General features: G+C 50.6%; 1 protein-coding gene across 1 annotated transcript; it reads left to right on the top strand.

The window, feature by feature from the left end:
• Positions 1-114: 114 nt before the first annotated feature.
• On the top strand, positions 115-13,566 carry ube2m (ubiquitin conjugating enzyme E2 M). Its single transcript, XM_072369083.1, has 6 exons — positions 115-409; positions 6,111-6,205; positions 7,718-7,756; positions 8,062-8,165; positions 8,309-8,372; positions 12,409-13,566. Exons 1-6 carry the CDS (start codon positions 295-297, stop codon positions 12,547-12,549), a joined length of 558 nt encoding a protein of 185 aa, XP_072225184.1. The 5' UTR covers positions 115-294; the 3' UTR covers positions 12,550-13,566.
• The last annotated feature ends 9,823 nt before the right edge of the window (positions 13,567-23,389 follow it).

Below are 23,389 nucleotides of genomic sequence, written 5' to 3'. Positions count from 1 at the left end.
ATAATGACTGGCATTAATTTGCTTCCACATGGCAAACGGCTGCAATTATTGATAATATTGATCGGAGCTGATCCCCCTCCCCCTTCCCCCGCCCGGCCTCTCTGATGCTAACAGGCTAGGCTAGCTCGGCGGCTAGCAGCTCTCCTCGGTGTGATCAGTTGAGACGCACCGGCACCATCCACATTACGGTGCTGTTCGGTCCAGCCTGACTCCCAACATTTACACACGGCACGGACGGAACGCGCACGACAAAGGGACGCAAAGTTTAGGTATCAGATTATTAAACAAGTGAAGATGATTAAGCTGTTTTCCCTGAAGCAGCAGAAGAAAGACGAGGAATCTGCTGGAGGAAACAGAGCCGGAGCCGGGGGGAAGAAAGCCAGCGCGGCCCAGCTCCGAATACAGAAAGGTAGGCGAGTTAAAAACACCGGCACCCGCCCAGGTGCCCTGCCTGCCCACCTGGCTCAGTAGGTACCAATAAACTGGGGGCGAACACGGCTGCTCTCTGCCCGGTATTCACGGGTCCAGGCCGGCCAGCTGCTAGCAGGCTAGCTGTAGCCTGAGTGGGTTAGCTAGCAGCAGCTAGCAGCAGCTAGCAGCAGCTAACAGCAGCTAGCTGCTGCTATATTTGAAAACAAAACTGAGACGCAGCCTCTCTGGCTGTTGGAGGCTAAAAGGTGAATATACAACTGGAACTACACCAAGGACAGGCTCCTCTCTGGTAACTGGCCGGCAGCCCCCACCTGACAGCTCATTTCAGGGTGTTTCAGTGTTTGGGAACAGCTTTTAACCTGCTGTGTCAGCTTCTGATTGTGACAGACTGACCGGCAGCGAACCTGTTCCGGCTGCCGTCCATGTTCCGTCCTCATGGAAGCAAAGTGACATGACCTCCGCCCAGGTGGAGGCTCCTCCGCCCAGGTGGAGGCTCCTCTGCCCAGGTGGAGGCTCCTCTGCCTCTCCTCTGCCCAGGTGGAGGCTCCTCCGCCCAGGTGGAGGCTCCTCTGCCCAGGTGGAGGCTCCTCTGCCTCTCCTCCGCCCAGGTGGAGGCTCCTCCGCCCAGGTGGAGGCTCCTCTCCCCAGGTGGAGGCTCCTCCGCCCAGGTGTAGGCTCCTCTCCCCAGGTGTAGGCTCCTCTCCCCAGGTGGAGGCTCCTCTCCCCAGGTGTAGGCTCCTCCGCCCAGGTGTAGGCTCCTCTCCCCAGGTGTAGGCTCCTCCGCCCAGGTGTAGGCTCCTCTCCCCAGGTGTAGGCTCCTCTCCCCAGGTGGAGGCTCCTCTCCCCAGGTGGAGGCTCCTCTCCCCAGGTGGAGGCTCCTCTCCCCAGGTGTAGGCTCCTCTGCCCAGGTGGAGGCTCCTCTCCCCAGGTGGAGGCTCCTCTGCCCAGGTGGAGGCTCCTCTCCCCAGGTGGAGGTTCCTCAGCCCAGGTGGAGGCTCCTCCGCCCAGGTGGAGGCTCCTCTCCCCAGGTGGAGGCTCCTCTCCCCAGGTGGAGGTTCCTCAGCCCAGGTGGAGGCTCCTCCGCCCAGGTGGAGGCTCCTCAGCCCAGGTGGAGGCTCCTCTCCCCAGGTGGAGGCTCCTCTGCCCAGGTGGAGGCTCCTCTCCCCAGGTGGAGGTTCCTCAGCCCAGGTGGAGGCTCCTCCGCCCAGGTGGAGGCTCCTCTCCCCAGGTGGAGGCTCCTCTCCCCAGGTGGAGGCTCCTCTCCCCAGGTGGAGGCTCCTCCGCCCAGGTGGAGGCTCCTGATGGACGCCCCGCAGGTGGAGGGCAGGTGAGGGCTTCACCTGTCAGAGGGTACCTGCACACCTCCTGGTCAGTTTCACAGAGTTGTTGGCCAATAGGAGCACACACACTGTAACCATGGCGATGTTAAAGACCCTCCTCCTCTCTGAAGGACCTCCAGACTCAGGATGGTCGCTCACTCGGGCCGTTCCCAGTCTCAGCGCCGGCGCCTGAGCAGGTCAGAGGTGATGAAGAGCGGCGAGGGAAGACTTGGTCCCGTTTACGGCCGAGTTAACAGCGATCTGTCGTTGTTTATCGTGGTTACCGCTGTTACCGCTACCCGTTTTAAAGAGCCGCTGCTACCCGTTTTAAAGAGCCGCCGCTACCCGTTTTAAAGAGCCGCCGCTACCCGTTTTAAAGAGCCGCCGCTACCCGTTTTAAAGAGCCGCCGCTACCCGTTTTAAAGAGCCGCCGCTACCCGTTTTAAAGAGCCGCCGCTACCCGTTTTAAAGAGCCGCCGCTACCCGTTTTAAAGAGCCGCCGCTACCCGTTTTAAAGAGCCGCCGTTACCCGTTTTAAAGACCCGCTGCTACCCGTTTTAAAGAGCCGCCGCTACCCGTTTTAAAGAGCCGCCGCTACCCGTTTTAAAGACCCGCTGCTACCCGTTTTAAAGACCCGCTGCTACCCGTTTTAAAGAGCCGCTGTTACCCGTTTTAAAGACCCGCTGCTACCCGTTTTAAAGACCCGCTGCTACCCGTTTTAAAGACCCGCTGCTACCCGTTTTAAAGAGCCGCTGCTACCCGTTTTAAAGAGCCGCTGCTACCCGTTTTAAAGACCCGCTGCTACCCGTTTTAAAGAGCCGCTGTTACCCGTTTTAAAGAGCCGCCGCTACCCGTTTTAAAGAGCCGCTGCTACCCGTTTTAAAGAGCCGCTGCTACCCGTTTTAAAGAGCCGCTGCTACCCGTTTTAAAGAGCCGCTGCTACCCGTTTTAAAGAGCCGCTGCTACCCAGTTTAAAGAGCCGCTGCTACCCGTTTTAAAGAGCCGCTGCTACCCGTTTTAAAGAGCCGCTGCTACCCGTTTTAAAGAGCCGCTGCTACCCGTTTTAAAGAGCCGCTGCTACCCGTTTTAAAGAGCCGCTGCTACCCGTTTTAAAGAGCCGCCGTTACCCGTTTTAAAGAGCCGCTGCTACCCGTTTTAAAGAGCCGCTGCTACCCGTTTTAAAGAGCCGCTGCTACCCGTTTTAAAGAGCCGCCGTTACCCGTTTTAAAGAGCCGCTGCTACCCGTTTTAAAGACCCGCCGTTACCCGTTTTAAAGACCCGCTGCTACCCGTTTTAAAGAGCCGCCGTTACCCGTTTTAAAGAGCCGCCGTTACCCGTTTTAAAGAGCCGCCGCTACCCGTTTTAAAGAGCCGCCGCTACCCGTTTTAAAGAGCCGCCGCTACCCGTTTTAAAGAGCCGCCGCTACCCGTTTTAAAGAGCCGCCGTTACCCGTTTTAAAGACCCGCCGTTACCCGTTTTAAAGACCCGCTGCTACCCGTTTTAAAGACCCGCTGCTACCCGTTTTAAAGAGCCGCCGTTACCCGTTTTAAAGACCCGCCGTTACCCGTTTTAAAGAGCCGCCGCTACCCGTTTTAAAGAGCCGCCGTTACCCGTTTTAAAGACCCGCCGTTACCCGTTTTAAAGAGCCGCTGCTACCCGTTTTAAAGACCCGCCGTTACCCGTTTTAAAGACCCGCTGCTACCCGTTTTAAAGACCCGCTGCTACCCGTTTTAAAGAGCCGCCGTTACCCGTTTTAAAGACCCGCCGTTACCCGTTTTAAAGAGCCGCCGTTACCCGTTTTAAAGACCCGCCGTTACCCGTTTTAAAGAGCCGCCGCTACCCGTTTTAAAGAGCCGCCGCTACCCGTTTTAAAGAGCCGCCGCTACCCGTTTTAAAGAGCCGCCGCTACCCGTTTTAAAGAGCCGCCGCTACCCGTTTTAAAGAGCCGCCGCTACCCGTTTTAAAGAGCCGCCGCTACCCGTTTTAAAGAGCCGCCGTTACCCGTTTTAAAGACCCGCCGTTACCCGTTTTAAAGACCCGCCGTTACCCGTTTTAAAGACCCGCCGTTACCCGTTTTAAAGACCCGCCGCTACCCGTTTTAAAGACCCGCTGCTACCCGTTTTAAAGAGCCGCCGTTACCCGTTTTAAAGACCCGCCGTTACCCGTTTTAAAGAGCCGCCGCTACCCGTTTTAAAGAGCCGCTGCTACCCGTTTTAAAGAGCCGCTGCTACCCGTTTTAAAGAGCCGCTGTTACCCGTTTTAAAGACCCGCTGCTACCCGTTTTAAAGACCCGCCGTTACCCGTTTTAAAGACCCGCCGTTACCCGTTTTAAAGACCCGCCGTTACCCGTTTTAAAGACCCGCCGCTACCCGTTTTAAAGAGCCGCCGCTACCCGTTTTAAAGAGCCGCTGCTACCCGTTTTAAAGAGCCGCTGCTACCCGTTTTAAAGAGCCGCTGCTACCCGTTTTAAAGAGCCGCTGCTACCCGTTTTAAAGACCCGCTGCTACCCGTTTTAAAGAGCCGCTGCTACCCGTTTTAAAGACCCGCCGTTACCCGTTTTAAAGAGCCGCCGCTACCCGTTTTAAAGAGCCGCTGTTACCCGTTTTAAAGAGCCGCTGCTACCCGTTTTAAAGAGCCGCTGCTACCCGTTTTAAAGAGCCGCTGCTACCCGTTTTAAAGAGCCGCTGCTACCCGTTTTAAAGACCCGCCGTTACCCGTTTTAAAGACCCGCTGCTACCCGTTTTAAAGAGCCGCTGCTACCCGTTTTAAAGAGCCGCTGCTACCCGTTTTAAAGACCCGCCGTTACCCGTTTTAAAGACCCGCTGCTACCCGTTTTAAAGAGCCGCTGCTACCCGTTTTAAAGAGCCGCTGCTACCCGTTTTAAAGAGCCGCCGCTACCCGTTTTAAAGAGCCGCCGCTACCCGTTTTAAAGAGCCGCCGCTACCCGTTTTAAAGAGCCGCCGCTACCCGTTTTAAAGAGCCGCCGCTACCCGTTTTAAAGAGCCGCCGCTACCCGTTTTAAAGAGCCGCCGCCACCCGTTTTAAAGAGCCGCCGTTACCCGTTTTAAAGAGCCGCCGCTACCCGTTTTAAAGAGCCGCCGCTACCCGTTTTAAAGAGCCGCCGCTACCCGTTTTAAAGAGCCGCCGCTACCCGTTTTAAAGAGCCGCCGCTACCCGTTTTAAAGAGCCGCCGTTACCCGTTTTAAAGAGCCGCCGCTACCCGTTTTAAAGAGCCGCCGCTACCCGTTTTAAAGAGCCGCCGCTACCCGTTTTAAAGAGCCGCCGCTACCCGTTTTAAAGAGCCTCCGCTACCCGTTTTAAAGAGCCGCCGCTACCCGTTTTAAAGAGCCGCCGCTACCCGTTTTAAAGAGCCGCCGCTACCCGTTTTAAAGAGCCGCCGCTACCCGTTTTAAAGAGCCGCCGCTACCCGTTTTAAAGAGCCGCCGCTACCCGTTTTAAAGAGCCGCCGTTACCCGTTTTAAAGAGCCGCCGCTACCCGTTTTAAAGAGCCGCCGTTACCCGTTTTAAAGAGCCGCCGTTACCCGTTTTAAAGAGCCGCCGTTACCCGTTTTAAAGACCCGCCTCTACCCGTTTTTAAAGAGCCGCTGTTACCCGTTTTAAAGACCCGCCTCTACCCGTTTTTAAAGAGCCGCCGCTACCCGTTTTATCTCTCAGAACCTGTGGTTTTATCTCTCAGAACCTGTGGTTTTATCTCTCAGAACCTGTGGTTTTATCTCTCAGAACCTGTGGTTTTATCTGTCAGAACCTGTGGTTTTATCTGTCAGAACCTGTGGTTTTATCTGTCAGAACCTGTGGTTTTATCTCTCAGAACCTGTGGTTTTATCTCTCAGAACCTGTGGTTTTATCTCTCAGAACCTGTGGTTTTATCTGTCAGAACCTGTGGTTTTATCTCTCAGAACCTGTGGTTTTATCTGTCAGAACCTGTGGTTTCATCTCTCAGAACCTGTGGTTTCATCTCTCAGAACCTGTGGTTTTATCTCTCAGAACCTGTGGTTTCATCTCTCAGAACCTGTGGTTTTATCTGTCAGAACCTGTGGTTTTATCTCTCAGAACCTGTGGTTTTATCTCTCAGGGTTCTTCAGGTTCTTCAGGTTCAGAACACCTGAGTTCTGTGTGGACCGGCCCATAAACTGATGCTAACCTCAGTTTATGAGCTGGTTCAGAACCTGTGGTTTTATCTCTCAGGGTTCTTCAGGTTCTTCAGGTTCTTCAGGTTCAGAACACCTGAGTTCTCCTTTTCATCCTGTGTGGACCGGCCCATAAACTGACCTCAGTTTTTACCTTCAGTCGGACCTCCAGAACCAGCAGATTAATCCCGGTGACCCTTGTGTGTTTCAGATATCAATGAGCTGAACTTACCGAAGACGTGTGAGATCAGCTTCCCTGATGATGACGACCTCCTCAACTTCAGACTCATCATCTCACCAGACGAGGTGTGTTTGTGGGTTTTACTCATGTTGTGGGGACATTTCACACAAACTTCAGCTTCACACGATAAGATCTCAGAGCTCAACCTTCAGCTCAGATCAGATCTCAACCTTCAGCTCAGATCAGATCAGAGCTCAACCTTCAGCTCAGATCAGATCTCAACCTTCAGCTCAGATCAGATCAGAGCTCAACCTTCAGCTCAGATAAGATCTCAGAGCTCAACCTTCAGCTCAGATCAGAGCTCAGAGCTCAACCTTCAGCTCAGATCAGATCTCAACCTTCAGCTCAGATCAGATCTCAACCTTCAGCTCAGATCAGATCTCAACCTTCAGCTCAGATCAGAGAAATGCCTCAAATTCAAGATGTTCCAGAGCTTCAGGCAGTCAGGAGGAACCTGAATGTAACACAACCCATAATCCAGTTTATTTTCAGAGAAATCAGCAAATAAACCAGCCTCAAACACTTGGTTTGAAGTCAGGAAGAATTCTATTTAAATGAGCCCAAAATTCGATTCAATTCAGTCCAAATCACAAGAAACGTCAACTCAAAGCACTTTAAAGCTGCGGTCCAATTCATTATAATCCAATCCAATTCATTATAATCCAATCCAGTTCCTTATAATCCAATCCAATTCATTATAATCCAATCCAATCCAGTTCATTATAATCCAATCCAGTTCATTATAATCCATTCCAATCCAGTTCATTATAATCCAATCAAATCCAGTTCATTATAATCCAATCAAATCCAGTTCATTATAATCCAATCCAATCCAGTTCATTATAATCCAATCCAATTCATTATAATCCAATCAAATCCAGTTCATTATAATCCAATCCAGTTCCTTATAATCCAATCCAGTTCCTTATAATCCAATCCAGTTCATTATAATCCAATCAAATCCAGTTCATTATAATCCAATCCAATTCATTATAATCCAATCCAGTTCATTATAATCCAATCCAGTTCATTATAATCCAATCCAGTTCCTTATAATCCAATCCAGTTCATTATAATCCAATCCAGTTCCTTATAATCCAATCCAATTCATTATAATCGAATCAAATCCAGTTCATTATAATCCAATCCAGTTCATTATAATCCAATCAAATCCAGTTCATTATAATCAAATCCAGTTCATTATAATCCAATCCAATTCATTATAATCCAATCCAATTCATTATAATCCAATCCAATCCAGTTCAGTAAATTCCAGATTAGTCCAATTCGTACAGGTATACTGGGACCAGGACGCTGGTCCAGTTCCATAAACCGGTCCAGTTGGATCTGTAGCTCGACTCAATAATCTCCTGGAACCTTTTTAACTCCAACCTCTTGATCGTAACCACGCCCCGGTAGTGATGTCACAGCGTAGTCAGGTGCACGTGTCCATCAGTGCGCTCAGCTGACCTTTGACCCTCTGAGCGCTGCTTTTAAACCTCACTTCAGTCAGTTTGTGTGGAGCTGAGTGTGATTTTAGGCTGAAGCAGCAGATAAAATGTGTTTCTGTCTCACAGGGTTTTTACAAAGGAGGAAAGTTTGTCTTCAGCTTTAAGGTAAGAAGCACCTGTCACCCCCCCCCCCCCCCCCCCCCCCCCCCCCGTACAGTTTTACCTGTCTCCAGATACTTTATGATGTCACAGCTGTAGATCTGACAGCTCCAGATGTTTTATGATGTCACAGCTGTAGATCTGACAGCTCCAGATGTTTTATGATGTCACAGCTGTAGATCTGACAGCTCCAGATGTTTTATGATGTCACAGCTGTAGATCTGACAGCTCCAGATGTTTTATGATGTCACAGCTGTAGATCTGAGCCTGTTTAAGTTCCACAGCAGCGGTCACAGCAGTCTGTGTTTCAGGTAGGACAGGGTTACCCCCACGACCCCCCGAAGGTAAAGTGTGAGACCATGGTGTACCACCCCAACATCGACCTGGAGGGAAACGTCTGCCTAAACATCCTAAGGTCTGTGGACGCAGAAATGTGTGAAAGTCTGAGTGTTTCTGACCCTGTTTCTGACCCTCTGAGTGTTTCTGACCCTGTTTCTGACCCTCTGAGTGTTTCTGACCCTGTTTCTGACCCTCTTCTCTTCTTCTTCTCCCCCCCAGAGAGGACTGGAAACCCGTGTTGACAATAAACTCCATCATCTACGGTCTACAGTATCTGTTTCTAGTAAGTCCAACACAGGTTCCATCAGTGTTTCTCCGTCAGAATCCTGACTGAAAGTTATGGAGACTTTCATTCAGAAAGTCGTTGAGCTGCTTAAATCCAACTTTCTGTATAATCTTGGATATAAAAGAGAGATTAGAGGCGGTTCTGTAGCTGTTCATCACAGAGTTCTCTTCTGTAGGAGAGGCTGATGGCAGCTGACTTTAGTGAAAAAGCCTGATGCCAGAGGGCTGTTAGCTATCTGTAGGAGAGGCTTAATGGCAGCTGACTTTAGTGAAAAAGCCTGATGCCAGAGGGCTGTTAGCTATCTGTAGGAGAGGCTGATGGCAGCTGACTTTAGTGAAAAAGCCTGATGCCAGAGGGCTGTTGGCTATCTGTAGGAGAGGCTGATGGCAGCTGACTTTAGTGAAAAAGCCTGATGCCAGAGGGCTGTTGGCTATCTGTAGGAGAGGCTTAATGGCAGCTGACTTTAGTGAAAAAGCCTGATGCCAGAGGGCTGTTGGCTATCTGTAGGAGAGGCTGATGGCAGCTGACTTTAGTGAAAAAGCCTGATGCCAGAGGGCTGTTGGCTATCTGTAGGAGAGGCTGATGGCAGCTGACTTTAGTGAAAAAGCCTGATGCCAGAGGGCTGTTGGCTATCTGTAGGAGAGGCTGATGGCAGCTGACTTTAGTGAAAAAGCCTGATGCCAGAGGGCTGTTAGCTATCTGTAGGAGAGGCTGATGGCAGCTGACTTTAGTGAAAAAGCCTGATGCCAGAGGGCTGTTGGCTATCTGTAGGAGAGGCTGATGGCAGCTGACTTTAGTGAAAAAGCCTGATGCCAGAGGGCTGTTGGCTATCTGTAGGAGAGGCTGATGGCAGCTGACTTTAGTGAAAAAGCCTGATGCCAGAGGGCTGTTAGCTATCTGTAGGAGAGGCTGATGGCAGCTGACTTTAGTGAAAAAGCCTGATGCCAGAGGGCTGTTGGCTATCTGTAGGAGAGGCTGATGGCAGCTGACTTTAGTGAAAAAGCCTGATGCCAGAGGGCTGTTAGCTATCTGTAGGAGAGGCTTAATGGCAGCTGTCTTTAGTGAAAAAGCCTGATGCCAGAGGGCTGTTGGCTATCTGTAGGAGAGGCTGATGGCAGCTGACTTTAGTGAAAAAGCCTGATGCCAGAGGGCTGTTGGCTATCTGTAGGAGAGGCTGATGGCAGCTGACTTTAGTGAAAAAGCCTGATGCCAGAGGGCTGTTGGCTATCTGTAGGAGAGGCTTAATGGCAGCTGACTTTAGTGAAAAAGCCTGATGCCAGAGGGCTGTTGGCTATCTGTAGGAGAGGCTTAATGGCAGCTGTCTTTAGTGAAAAAGCCTGATGCCAGAGGGCTGTTGGCTATCTGTAGGAGAGGCTGATGGCAGCTGACTTTAGTGAAAAAGCCTGATGCCAGAGGACTGTTGGCTATCTGTAGGAGAGGCTTAATGGCAGCTGACTTTAGTGAAAAAGCCTGATGCCAGAGGGCTGTGAGCTATCTGTAGGAGAGGCTGATGGCAGCTGTCTTTAGTGAAAATGCCTGATGCCAGAGGGCTGTTAGCTATCTGTAGGAGAGGCTTAATGGCAGCTGACTTTAGTGAAAAAGCCTGATGCCAGAGGGCTGTTGGCTATCTGTAGGAGAGGCTTAATGGCAGCTGACTTTAGTGAAAAAGCCTGATGCCAGAGGGCTGTTGGCTATCTGTAGGAGAGGCTTGATGGCAGCTGACTTTAGTGAAAAAGCCTGATGCCAGAGGGCTGTTGGCTATCTGTAGGAGAGGCTGATGGCAGCTGACTTTAGTGAAAAAGCCTGATGCCAGAGGGCTGTTGGCTATCTGTAGGAGAGGCTAATGGCAGCTGACTTTAGTGAAAAAGCCTGATGCCAGAAGGCTGTTAGCTATCTGTAGGAGAGGCTGATGGCAGCTGACTTTAGTGAAAAAGCCTGATGCCAGAGGGCTGTTAGCTATCTGTAGGAGAGGCTTAATGGTAGCTGACTTTAGTGAAAAAGCCTGATGCCAGAGGGCTGTTGGCTATCTGTAGGAGAGGCTTAATGGTAGCTGACTTTAGTGAAAAAGCCTGATGCCAGAGGGCTGTTGGCTATCTGTAGGAGAGGCTGATGGCAGCTGACTTTAGTGAAAAAGCCTGATGCCAGAAGGCTGTTAGCTATCTGTAGGAGAGGCTGATGGCAGCTGACTTTAGTGAAAAAGCCTGATGCCAGAGGGCTGTTGGCTATCTGTAGGAGAGGCTGATGGCAGCTGACTTTAGTGAAAAAGCCTGATGCCAGAGGGCTGTTGGCTATCTGTAGGAGAGGCTGATGGCAGCTGACTTTAGTGAAAAAGCCTGATGCCAGAAGGCTGTTAGCTATCTGTAGGAGAGGCTGATGGCAGCTGTCTTTAGTGAAAAAGCCTGATGCCAGAGGGCTGTTGGCTATCTGTAGGAGAGGCTGATGGCAGCTGACTTTAGTGAAAAAGCCTGATGCCAGAGGGCTGTTAGCTATCTGTAGGAGAGGCTTAATGGCAGCTGTCTTTAGTGAAAAAGCCTGATGCCAGAGGGCTGTTGGCTATCTGTAGGAGAGGCTGATGGCAGCTGACTTTAGTGAAAAAGCCTGATGCCAGAGGGCTGTTGGCTATCTGTAGGAGAGGCTGATGGCAGCTGTCTTTAGTGAAAAAGCCTGATGCCAGAGGGCTGTTGGCTATCTGTAGGAGAGGCTTAATGGCAGCTGACTTTAGTGAAAAAGCCTGATGCCAGAGGGCTGTTGGCTATCTGTAGGAGAGGCTGATGGCAGCTGACTTTAGTGAAAAAGCCTGATGCCAGAGGGCTGTTGGCTATCTGTAGGAGAGGCTGATGGCAGCTGTCTTTAGTGAAAAAGCCTGATGCCAGAGGGCTGTTGGCTATCTGTAGGAGAGGCTGATGGCAGCTGTCTTTAGTGAAAAAGCCTGATGCCAGAGGGCTGTTGGCTATCTGTAGGAGAGGCTGATGGCAGCTGACTTTAGTGAAAAAGCCTGATGCCAGAGGGCTGTTGGCTATCTGTAGGAGAGGCTGATGGCAGCTGTCTTTAGTGAAAAAGCCTGATGCCAGAGGGCTGTTGGCTATCTGTAGGAGAGGCTGATGGCAGCTGACTTTAGTGAAAAAGCCTGATGCCAGAGGGCTGTTGGCTATCTGTAGGAGAGGCTTAATGGCAGCTGACTTTAGTGAAAAAGCCTGATGCCAGAGGGCTGTTGGCTATCTGTAGGAGAGGCTGATGGCAGCTGACTTTAGTGAAAAAGCCTGATGCCAGAGGGCTGTTAGCTATCTGTAGGAGAGGCTGATGGCAGCTGACTTTAGTGAAAAAGCCTGATGCCAGAGGGCTGTTGGCTATCTGTAGGAGAGGCTGATGGCAGCTGACTTTAGTGAAAAAGCCTGATGCCAGAGGGCTGTTGGCTATCTGTAGGAGAGGCTGATGGCAGCTGACTTTAGTGAAAAAGCCTGATGCCAGAGGGCTGTTGGCTATCTGTAGGAGAGGCTGATGGCAGCTGTCTTTAGTGAAAAAGCCTGATGCCAGAGGGCTGTTAGCTATCTGTAGGAGAGGCTTAATGGCAGCTGACTTTAGTGAAAAAGCCTGATGCCAGAGGGCTGTTGGCTATCTGTAGGAGAGGCTGATGGCAGCTGACTTTAGTGAAAAAGCCTGATGCCAGAGGGCTGTTGGCTATCTGTAGGAGAGGCTGATGGCAGCTGACTTTAGTGAAAAAGCCTGATGCCAGAGGGCTGTTGGCTATCTGTAGGAGAGGCTGATGGCAGCTGTCTTTAGTGAAAAAGCCTGATGCCAGAGGGCTGTTAGCTATCTGTAGGAGAGGCTTAATGGCAGCTGTCTTTAGTGAAAAAGCCTGATGCCAGAGGGCTGTTGGCTATCTGTAGGAGACCACTTTAAAACAGTTTTTATGTCCAAGTTGTTGGTTTCAGTCTGTTTCCTCCAGGATTCTGACATCAGTAATATCAGATTGTGGCGTCAGAGTTAGTTCTTGGTTTAGTTTGAACACCAGATCTGATGCCCCCCCCTGCAGGAGCCCAACCCTGAGGACCCGTTGAACAAGGAGGCGGCGGAGGTCCTGCAGACAAACCGGCGGCTGTTCGAGCAGAACGTCCATCGCTCCCTGAGGGGCGGATACGTCGGCGCCACCTACTTCGAGAGATGTCTTAAATAACTCGCCGTCTCCCCTCACTCCTCCACCTTCACCCCTCCCTTCCTCACCCCTCCTCCCTCCCCCACTTCCTCCTCCTTGTCGGCCGAAGCAGGAGCCGCAGCGACAGAAAGCAGCACGCCGCAAGACGCTTTTCTGTTTTAAAACAAAAGAAGAAGAAGCCTCACCCCCCCATCCTCCTCCTCTTCCTCCCCTTGTCTCCCCCACCTCCTCCTCTTCCTCCTCCTCCCATATTTCTCTCTGTTCTACTTCCACAACACAGAATTCAACCGTTAACACGCCACGGGGCGGCGCCGACACCCAGCACACAACTGGACTAAAAAAGATGGCCGACGGCAACCAGCTACCGAGGAGGAGTCGGGTGGGGGAGGGGGGGTGGTCAGTGAATGTTGCTCGGGTCAACGTCACAACGCTGATGATGATGATGATGATGAGATTTTTGTTTTTATTTTGCGTGGTGAAGACACCTGACACCCCACAGGTGAACAGAAGGACACGCCCCCTCCCCGACGGCACCCAGCAGCAAACTCCAAACGACCCACTCCTGGGAGGCCAGAGAAGCCTTAAAGTTGTCCTAAAAAGCAGAAAAATGTAGTTTTCAGTTCCAAGCGAAGCTGCTGCCCCGCAGGTATGATGTGGGCGGGGCTTCTGCGTCAGGGGAGGGGCTTCTGCGTCAGGGGAGGGGCTTCAGCGTTAAGGGCGGGGCTTGTCAGAGGTGATGTAAGTGATTTCTCTCCCTGAAGTGTTCCTGAAAGTAGCTTGTTGTGAGTCCGTGGCTTGTAAAGTGGGAGGGGCTTAGCTGTATGGGCGTGGTTTTGAGGGAGTAAACATGCCTTAAAAAGTTTGTTTCAGACGTCATCAGCCTGGGGGGGTTCGTGTGGGGGGAGGGGCTTAATGATGCTGCTTTGAAGTGGGACGTAGCGAGTGGCGGCGAATGAGACTCAGTGGATGGATTTGGAGTTTGCTGCTGAGAAACAGAACGCTGGTGGATGGGGTGCTGTGTAGGTGGGGGTGTTTGTTTAAAGGTGTGGGGATGTGGGGTGGGTTTACAGGGGAGGGAAGCATTTCATTTTCATTCGGGGGGGTTGTGGGTGGGGTCAGTGAGGGGAGGGGCCTAAAATGTTACGATTCTATTGTGTATATTGAAACCCCGGCTGTTCACATTGACTGCAATGATTTATGTTAAATAAAATATGAACTTGAATTATTATTATTTCATTTACACTTTTACACAAACCTAAAGGAGACGTTTGAAGATGAGAATAAATTTTAATGCCTCTCTGACATATCGAAATGGATGAAAGCCCATCACCGCCAACTAAACCTCTATAAAACTGAACTGCTGGTCTTTCCAGCCAAACCAACCAAACACCACAGCATCTGCATCCAAACGGAATCTCTGGCTCCATCTAAGGTTGCTGGAAACTTGGGTGTCATGATTGATGACCTTTAAAGATCAGTTACCTGTTGCCGTTACCATGATGCTCAGCGTCAGGTTAAAGGAGCTCAGAATCGGGTTAAAGGTGCTCAGCGTCAGGTTAAAGGAGCTCAGCGTCAGGTTAAAGGAGCTCAGCTTCAGGTTAAAGGTGCTCAGCGTCAGGTTAAAGGAGCTCAGAATCGGGTTAAAGGTGCTCAGCGTCAGGTTAAAGGAGCTCAGCTTCAGGTTAAAGGAGCTCAGCTTCAGGTTAAAGGTGCTCAGCGTCAGGTTAAAGGAGCTCAGAATCGGGTTAAAGGTGCTCAGCGTCAGGTTAAAGGAGCTCAGCGTCAGGTTAAAGGTGCTCAGCTTCAGTTAAAGGAGCTCAGCGTCAGGTTAAAGGTGCTCAGCTTCAGGTTAAAGGAGCTCAGCGTCAGGTTAAAGGAGCTCAGCGTCAGGTTAAAGGTGCTCAGCTTCAGGTTAAAGGAGCTCAGCGTCAGGTTAAAGGTGCTCAGCTTCAGGTTAAAGGAGCTCAGCGTCAGGTTAAAGGAGCTCAGCGTCAGGTTAAAGGTGCTCAGCTTCAGGTTAAAGGAGCTCAGCTTCAGGTTAAAGGAGCTCAGCTTCAGGTTAAAGGTGCTCAGCGTCAGGTTAAAGGAGCTCAGAATCGGGTTAAAGGTGCTCAGCGTCAGGTTAAAGGAGCTCAGCGTCAGGTTAAAGGTGCTCAGCTTCAGTTAAAGGAGCTCAGCGTCAGGTTAAAGGTGCTCAGCTTCAGGTTAAAGGAGCTCAGCGTCAGGTTAAAGGAGCTCAGCGTCAGGTTAAAGGTGCTCAGCGTCAGGTTAAAGGAGCTCAGCGTCAGGTTAAAGGAGCTCAGCGTCAGGTTAAAGGTGCTCAGCGTCAGGTTAAAGGAGCTCAGCTTCAGGTTAAAGGTGCTCAGCGTCAGGTTAAAGGAGCTCAGTCAGGTTAAAGGTGCTCAGCGTCAGGTTAAAGGAGCTCAGCTTCAGGTTAAAGGTGCTCAGCGTCAGGTTAAAGGAGCTCAGCTTCAGGTTAAAGGTGCTCAGCGTCAGGTTAAAGGAGCTCAGCTTCAGGTTAAAGGAGCTCAGCGTCGGGTTAAAGGTGCTCAGCGTCAGGTTAAAGGTGCTCAGCGTCAGGTTAAAGGTGCTCAGCGTCAGGTTAAAGGAGCTCAGCGTCAGGTTAAAGGAGCTCAGCGTCGGGTTAAAGGTGCTCAGCGTCAGGTTAAAGGTGCTCAGCTTCAGGTTAAAGGAGCTCAGCGTCGGGTTAAAGGAGCTCAGCGTCGGGTTAAAGGTGCTCAGCGTCAGGTTAAAGGTGCTCAGCTTCAGGTTAAAGGTGCTCAGCTTCAGGTTAAAGGTGCTCAGCGTCAGGTTAAAGGTGCTCAGCGTCAGGTTAAAGGTGCTCAGCGTCAGGTTAAAGGTGCTCAGCTTCAGGTTAAAGGTGCTCAGCTTCAGGTTAAAGGTGCTCAGCGTCGGGTTAAAGGAGCTCAGCGTCGGGTTAAAGGTGCTCAGCGTCAGGTTAAAGGTGCTCAGCTTCGGGTTAAAGGTGCTCAGCGTCGGGTTAAAGGAGCTCAGCGTCGGGTTAAAGGTGCTCAGCGTCGGGTTAAAGGTGCTCAGCTTCGGGTTAAAGGTGCTCAGCTTCGGGTTAAAGGTGCTCAGCTTCGGGTTAAAGGTGCTCAGCGTCAGGTTAAAGGTGCTCAGCTTCAGGTTAAAGGTGCTCAGCTTCGGGTTAAAGGTGCTCAGCGTCGGGTTAAAGGAGCTCAGCGTCGGGTTAAAGGTGCTCAGCGTCGGGTTAAAGGTGCTCAGCTTCGGGTTAAAGGTGCTCAGCTTCGGGTTAAAGGTGCTCAGCTTCAGGTTAAAGGAGCTCAGCTTCAGGTTAAAGGAGTTCAGCTTCAGGTTAAAGGTGCTCAGCGTCAGGTTAAAGGTGCTCAGCTTCAGGTTAAAGGTGCTCAGCGTCAGGTTAAAGGTGCTCAGCTTCAGGTTAAAGGAGCTCAGCGTCAGGTTAAAGGTGCTCAGCTTCAGGTTAAAGGTGCTCAGCTTCAGGTTAAAGGTGCTCAGCTTCAGGTTAAAGGTGCTCAGCTTCAGGTTAAAGGTGCTCAGCGTCAGGTTAAAGGTGCTCAGCGTCAGGTTAAAGGTGCTCAGCGTCAGGTTAAAGGTGCTCAGCTTCAGGTTAAAGGAGCTCAGCGTCAGGTTAAAGGTGCTCAGCGTCAGGTTAAAGGTGCTCAGCGTCAGGTTAAAGGTGCTCAGCGTCGGGTTAAAGTAGCTCAGCTTCAGGTTAAAGGTGCTCAGCTTCAGGTTAAAGGTGCTCAGCGTCAGGTTAAAGGTGCTCAGCTTCAGGTTAAAGGAGCTCAGCGTCGGGTTAAAGGAGCTCAGCTTCAGGTTAAAGGTGCTCAGCGTCAGGTTAAAGGTGCTCAGCGTCAGGTTAAAGGTGCTCAGCTTCAGGTTAAAGGAGCTCAGCTTCAGGTTAAAGGAGCTCAGCGTCGGGTTAAAGTAGCTCAGCTTCAGGTTAAAGGTGCTCAGCTTCAGGTTAAAGGTGCTCAGCGTCAGGTTAAAGGTGCTCAGCTTCAGGTTAAAGGTGCTCAGCTTCAGGTTAAAGGTGCTCAGCTTCAGGTTAAAGGTGCTCAGCGTCAGGTTAAAGGTGCTCAGCGTCAGGTTAAAGTAGCTCAGCTTCAGGTTAAAGGTGCTCAGCTTCAGGTTAAAGGTGCTCAGCGTCAGGTTAAAGGAGCTCAGCGTCAGGTTAAAGGTGCTCAGCGTCATGTTAAAGGTGCTCAGGTTAAAGGAGCTCAGCGTCAGGTTAAAGGTGCTCAGCGTCAGGTTAAAGGAGCTCAGCGTCAGGTTAAAGGAGCTCAGCGTCAGGTTAAAGGTGCTCAGCGTCAGGTTAAAGGTGCTCAGCTTCAGGTTAAAGGTGCTCAGCTTCAGGTTAAAGGTGCTCAGCGTCAGGTTAAAGGTGCTCAGCGTCAGGTTAAAGGAGCTCAGCTTCAGGTTAAAGGAGCTCAGCGTCAGGTTAAAGGAGCTCAGCGTTAGGTTAAAGGAGCTCAGCGTCAGGTTAAAGGTGCTCAGCGTCAGGTTAAAGGTGCTCAGCTTCAGGTTAAAGGTGCTCAGCGTCAGGTTAAAGGTGCTCAGCTTCAGGTTAAAGGTGCTCAGCTTCAGGTTAAAGGTGCTCAGCGTCAGGTTAAAGGAGCTCAGCGTCAGGTTAAAGGTGCTCAGCGTCAGGTTAAAGGAGCTCAGCTTCAGGTTAAAGGTGCTCAGCGTCAGGTTAAAGGTGCTCAGCGTCAGGTTAAAGGAGCTCAGCTTCAGGTTAAAGGTGCTCAGCTTCAGGTTAAAGGTGCTCAGCGTCAGGCTAAAGGTGCTCAGCGTCAGGTTAAAGGTGCTCAGCGTCAGGTTAAAGGTGCTCAGCTTCAGGTTAAAGGTGCTCAGCTTCAGGTTAAAGGAGCTCAGCGTCAGGTTAAAGGTGCTCAGCTTCAGGTTAAAGGTGCTCAGCTTCAGGTTAAAGGTGCTCAGCTTCAGGTTAAAGGTGCTCAGCGTCAGGTTAAAGGAGCTCAGCTTCAGGTTAAAGGAGCTCAGCTTCAGGTTAAAGGTGCTCAGCTTCAGGTTAAAGGTGCTCAGCGTCAGGCTAAAGGTGCTCAGCGTCAGGTTAAAGGTGCTCAGCGTCAGGTTAAAGGAGCTCAGCGTCGGGTTAAAGGTGATCAGCGTCAGGTTAAAGGTGCTCAGCTTCAGGTTAAAGGAGCTCAGCGTCGGGTTAAAGGAGCTCAGCGTCGGGTTAAAGGTGCTCAGCGTCAGGTTAAAGGTGCTCAGCTTCAGGTTAAAGGTGCTCAGCTTCAGGTTAAAGGTGCTCAGCGTCAGGTTAAAGGTGCTCAGCGTCAGGTTAAAGGTGCTCAGCGTCAGGTTAAAGGTGCTCAGCTTCAGGTTAAAGGTGCTCAGCTTCAGGTTAAAGGTGCTCAGCTTCGGGTTAAAGGTGCTCAGCGTCGGGTTAAAGGAGCTCAGCGTCGGGTTAAAGGTGCTCAGCGTCGGGTTAAAGGTGCTCAGCTTCGGGTTAAAGGTGCTCAGCGTCGGGTTAAAGGAGCTCAGCTTCAGGTTAAAGGAGTTCAGCTTCAGGTTAAAGGTGCTCAGCGTCAGGTTAAAGGTGCTCAGCTTCAGGTTAAAGGTGCTCAGCGTCAGGTTAAAGGTGCTCAGCTTCAGGTTAAAGGAGCTCAGCGTCAGGTTAAAGGTGCTCAGCTTCAGGTTAAAGGTGCTCAGCTTCAGGTTAAAGGTGCTCAGCTTCAGGTTAAAGGTGCTCAGCTTCAGGTTAAAGGTGCTCAGCTTCAGGTTAAAGGTGCTCAGCGTCAGGTTAAAGGTGCTCAGCGTCAGGTTAAAGGTGCTCAGCTTCAGGTTAAAGGAGCTCAGCGTCAGGTTAAAGGTGCTCAGCGTCAGGTTAAAGGTGCTCAGCGTCAGGTTAAAGGTGCTCAGCGTCGGGTTAAAGTAGCTCAGCTTCAGGTTAAAGGTGCTCAGCTTCAGGTTAAAGGTGCTCAGCGTCAGGTTAAAGGTGCTCAGCTTCATTTTAAAGGAGCTCAGCGTCGGGTTAAAGGAGCTCAGCTTCAGGTTAAAGGTGCTCAGCGTCAGGTTAAAGGTGCTCAGCGTCAGGTTAAAGGTGCTCAGCTTCAGGTTAAAGGTGCTCAGCTTCAGGTTAAAGGAGCTCAGCGTCGGGTTAAAGTAGCTCAGCTTCAGGTTAAAGGTGCTCAGCTTCAGGTTAAAGGTGCTCAGCGTCGGGTTAAAGGTGCTCAGCTTCGGGTTAAAGGTACTCAGCTTCAGGTTAAAGGTGCTCAGCGTCAGGTTAAAGGTGCTCAGCGTCAGGTTAAAGTAGCTCAGCTTCAGGTTAAAGGTGCTCAGCTTCAGGTTAAAGGTGCTCAGCGTCAGGTTAAAGGAGCTCAGCGTCAGGTTAAAGGTGCTCAGCGTCATGTTAAAGGTGCTCAGCTTCAGGTTAAAGTAGCTCAGCTTCAGGTTAAAGGTGCTCAGCTTCAGGTTAAAGGTGCTCAGCGTCAGGTTAAAGGAGCTCAGCGTCAGGTTAAAGGTGCTCAGCGTCATGTTAAAGGTGCTCAGCGTCAGGTTAAAGTAGCTCAGCTTCAGGTTAAAGGTGCTCAGCGTCAGGTTAAAGGTGCTCAGCTTCAGGTTAAAGGTGCTCAGCTTCAGGTTAAAGGTGCTCAGCGTCAGGTTAAAGGTGCTCAGCGTCAGGTTAAAGGAGCTCAGCTTCAGGTTAAAGGAGCTCAGCGTCAGGTTAAAGGAGCTCAGCGTTAGGTTAAAGGAGCTCAGCGTCAGGTTAAAGGTGCTCAGCGTCAGGTTAAAGGTGCTCAGCTTCAGGTTAAAGGTGCTCAGCGTCAGGTTAAAGGTGCTCAGCTTCAGGTTAAAGGTGCTCAGCTTCAGGTTAAAGGTGCTCAGCGTCAGGTTAAAGGAGCTCAGCGTCAGGTTAAAGGTGCTCAGCGTCAGGTTAAAGGAGCTCAGCTTCAGGTTAAAGGTGCTCAGCGTCAGGTTAAAGGTGCTCAGCGTCAGGTTAAAGGAGCTCAGCTTCAGGTTAAAGGTGCTCAGCTTCAGGTTAAAGGTGCTCAGCGTCAGGCTAAAGGTGCTCAGCGTCAGGTTAAAGGTGCTCAGCGTCAGGTTAAAGGTGCTCAGCTTCAGGTTAAAGGTGCTCAGCTTCAGGTTAAAGGAGCTCAGCGTCAGGTTAAAGGTGCTCAGCTTCAGGTTAAAGGTGCTCAGCTTCAGGTTAAAGGTGCTCAGCTTCAGGTTAAAGGTGCTCAGCGTCAGGTTAAAGGAGCTCAGCTTCAGGTTAAAGGAGCTCAGCTTCAGGTTAAAGGTGCTCAGCTTCAGGTTAAAGGTGCTCAGCGTCAGGCTAAAGGTGCTCAGCGTCAGGTTAAAGGTGCTCAGCGTCAGGTTAAAGGAGCTCAGCGTCGGGTTAAAGGTGCTCAGCGTCAGGTTAAAGGTGCTCAGCTTCAGGTTAAAGGAGCTCAGCGTCGGGTTAAAGGAGCTCAGCGTCGGGTTAAAGGTGCTCAGCGTCAGGTTAAAGGTGCTCAGCTTCAGGTTAAAGGTGCTCAGCTTCAGGTTAAAGGTGCTCAGCGTCAGGTTAAAGGTGCTCAGCGTCAGGTTAAAGGTGCTCAGCGTCAGGTTAAAGGTGCTCAGCTTCAGGTTAAAGGTGCTCAGCTTCAGGTTAAAGGTGCTCAGCTTCGGGTTAAAGGTGCTCAGCGTCGGGTTAAAGGAGCTCAGCGTCGGGTTAAAGGTGCTCAGCGTCGGGTTAAAGGTGCTCAGCTTCGGGTTAAAGGTGCTCAGCGTCGGGTTAAAGGAGCTCAGCTTCAGGTTAAAGGAGTTCAGCTTCAGGTTAAAGGTGCTCAGCGTCAGGTTAAAGGTGCTCAGCTTCAGGTTAAAGGTGCTCAGCGTCAGGTTAAAGGTGCTCAGCTTCAGGTTAAAGGAGCTCAGCGTCAGGTTAAAGGTGCTCAGCTTCAGGTTAAAGGTGCTCAGCTTCAGGTTAAAGGTGCTCAGCTTCAGGTTAAAGGTGCTCAGCTTCAGGTTAAAGGTGCTCAGCTTCAGGTTAAAGGTGCTCAGCGTCAGGTTAAAGGTGCTCAGCGTCAGGTTAAAGGTGCTCAGCTTCAGGTTAAAGGAGCTCAGCGTCAGGTTAAAGGTGCTCAGCGTCAGGTTAAAGGTGCTCAGCGTCAGGTTAAAGGTGCTCAGCGTCGGGTTAAAGTAGCTCAGCTTCAGGTTAAAGGTGCTCAGCTTCAGGTTAAAGGTGCTCAGCGTCAGGTTAAAGGTGCTCAGCTTCAGGTTAAAGGAGCTCAGCGTCGGGTTAAAGGAGCTCAGCTTCAGGTTAAAGGTGCTCAGCGTCAGGTTAAAGGTGCTCAGCGTCAGGTTAAAGGTGCTCAGCTTCAGGTTAAAGGTGCTCAGCTTCAGGTTAAAGGAGCTCAGCGTCGGGTTAAAGTAGCTCAGCTTCAGGTTAAAGGTGCTCAGCTTCAGGTTAAAGGTGCTCAGCGTCGGGTTAAAGGTGCTCAGCTTCGGGTTAAAGGTACTCAGCTTCAGGTTAAAGGTGCTCAGCGTCAGGTTAAAGGTGCTCAGCGTCAGGTTAAAGTAGCTCAGCTTCAGGTTAAAGGTGCTCAGCTTCAGGTTAAAGGTGCTCAGCGTCAGGTTAAAGGAGCTCAGCGTCAGGTTAAAGGTGCTCAGCGTCATGTTAAAGGTGCTCAGCTTCAGGTTAAAGTAGCTCAGCTTCAGGTTAAAGGTGCTCAGCTTCAGGTTAAAGGTGCTCAGCGTCAGGTTAAAGGAGCTCAGCGTCAGGTTAAAGGTGCTCAGCGTCATGTTAAAGGTGCTCAGCGTCAGGTTAAAGTAGCTCAGCTTCAGGTTAAAGGTGCTCAGCTTCAGGTTAAAGGAGCTCAGCGTCAGGTTAAAGGTGCTCAGCGTCAGGTTAAAGGAGCTCAGCGTCAGGTTAAAGGAGCTCAGCGTCAGGTTAAAGGTGCTCAGCTTCAGGTTAAAGGTGCTCAGCGTCAGGTTAAAGGTGCTCAGCGTCAGGTTAAAGGTGCTCAGCTTCAGGTTAAAGGTGCTCAGCTTCAGGTTAAAGGTGCTCAGCGTCAGGTTAAAGGTGCTCAGCGTCAGGTTAAAGGAGCTCAGCTTCAGGTTAAAGGAGCTCAGCGTCAGGTTAAAGGAGCTCAGCGTTAGGTTAAAGGAGCTCAGCGTCAGGTTAAAGGTGCTCAGCGTCAGGTTAAAGGTGCTCAGCTTCAGGTTAAAGGTGCTCAGCGTCAGGTTAAAGGTGCTCAGCTTCAGGTTAAAGGTGCTCAGCTTCAGGTTAAAGGTGCTCAGCGTCAGGTTAAAGGAGCTCAGCGTCAGGTTAAAGGTGCTCAGCGTCAGGTTAAAGGAGCTCAGCTTCAGGTTAAAGGTGCTCAGCGTCAGGTTAAAGGTGCTCAGCGTCAGGTTAAAGGAGCTCAGCTTCAGGTTAAAGGTGCTCAGCTTCAGGTTAAAGGTGCTCAGCGTCAGGCTAAAGGTGCTCAGCGTCAGGTTAAAGGAGCTCAGCGTCAGGTTAAAGGTGCTCAGCTTCAGGTTAAAGGTGCTCAGCTTCAGGTTAAAGGTGCTCAGCGTCAGGTTAAAGGTGCTCAGCTTCAGGTTAAAGGTGCTCAGCTTCAGGTTAAAGGTGCTCAGCTTCAGGTTAAAGGTGCTCAGCGTCAGGTTAAAGGAGCTCAGCTTCAGGTTAAAGGTGCTCAGCTTCAGGTTAAAGGTGCTCAGCGTCAGGCTAAAGGTGCTCAGCGTCAGGTTAAAGGTGCTCAGCGTCAGGTTAAAGGTGCTCAGCTTCAGGTTAAAGGTGCTCAGCTTCAGGTTAAAGGTGCTCAGCGTCAGGTTAAAGGTGCTCAGCTTCAGGTTAAAGGTGCTCAGCTTCAGGTTAAAGGTGCTCAGCGTCAGGTTAAAGGTGCTCAGCTTCAGGTTAAAGGTGCTCAGCTTCAGGTTAAAGGTGCTCAGCGTCAGGTTAAAGGAGCTCAGCGTCAGGTTAAAGGTGCTCAGCGTCAGGTTAAAGGAGCTCAGCTTCAGGTTAAAGGTGCTCAGCGTCAGGTTAAAGGTGCTCAGCGTCAGGTTAAAGGAGCTCAGCTTCAGGTTAAAGGTGCTCAGCTTCAGGTTAAAGGTGCTCAGCGTCAGGCTAAAGGTGCTCAGCGTCAGGTTAAAGGAGCTCAGCGTCAGGTTAAAGGTGCTCAGCTTCAGGTTAAAGGTGCTCAGCTTCAGGTTAAAGGTGCTCAGCGTCAGGTTAAAGGTGCTCAGCTTCAGGTTAAAGGTGCTCAGCTTCAGGTTAAAGGTGCTCAGCTTCAGGTTAAAGGTGCTCAGCGTCAGGTTAAAGGAGCTCAGCTTCAGGTTAAAGGTGCTCAGCTTCAGGTTAAAGGTGCTCAGCGTCAGGCTAAAGGTGCTCAGCGTCAGGTTAAAGGTGCTCAGCTTCAGGTTAAAGGTGCTCAGCTTCAGGTTAAAGGTGCTCAGCGTCAGGTTAAAGGTGCTCAGCTTCAGGTTAAAGGTGCTCAGCTTCAGGTTAAAGGTGCTCAGCGTCAGGTTAAAGGTGCTCTGAGGTTCACTCGGAGCTACGGAAGCCCGGTGGAACAGACAGAAAACAAAAAGACATGAAGAACTTTGACAATGACACAAAATATAAATTAGATTACAGCAAGTTAACATTTTTGCTTTATTATAATCTTTACAGAACCAAGAGTCCATTTTAATAGAAATTATTGTAGATTTAAAGATATTTTTAGATGTTTGATGACAAAAATATTCCATATTTGACAAAATTAGTCATTTTTTACTTCAGTTTTCCTCTAGAATGATTGATGTTAATCGTTCACATTTCAGCCCACATCACAACATTTTCCTCATGCACTAACCTGAACTACGGGGTTTGGGGGGGGGGGGGGTACAAATGGAACGGGGTTTGGGGGGGGGGTAC

Source organism: Leuresthes tenuis, unplaced genomic scaffold (assembly GCF_036924035.1).
Source record: "Leuresthes tenuis unplaced genomic scaffold, fLeuTen1.0.hap1 SCAF_17, whole genome shotgun sequence".
Classification (NCBI taxonomy): Eukaryota; Metazoa; Chordata; class Actinopteri; order Atheriniformes; family Atherinopsidae; genus Leuresthes; species Leuresthes tenuis.
Note: the sequence above shows the minus strand (reverse complement) of the source record. Positions and strands in the feature narration are given on the sequence as shown.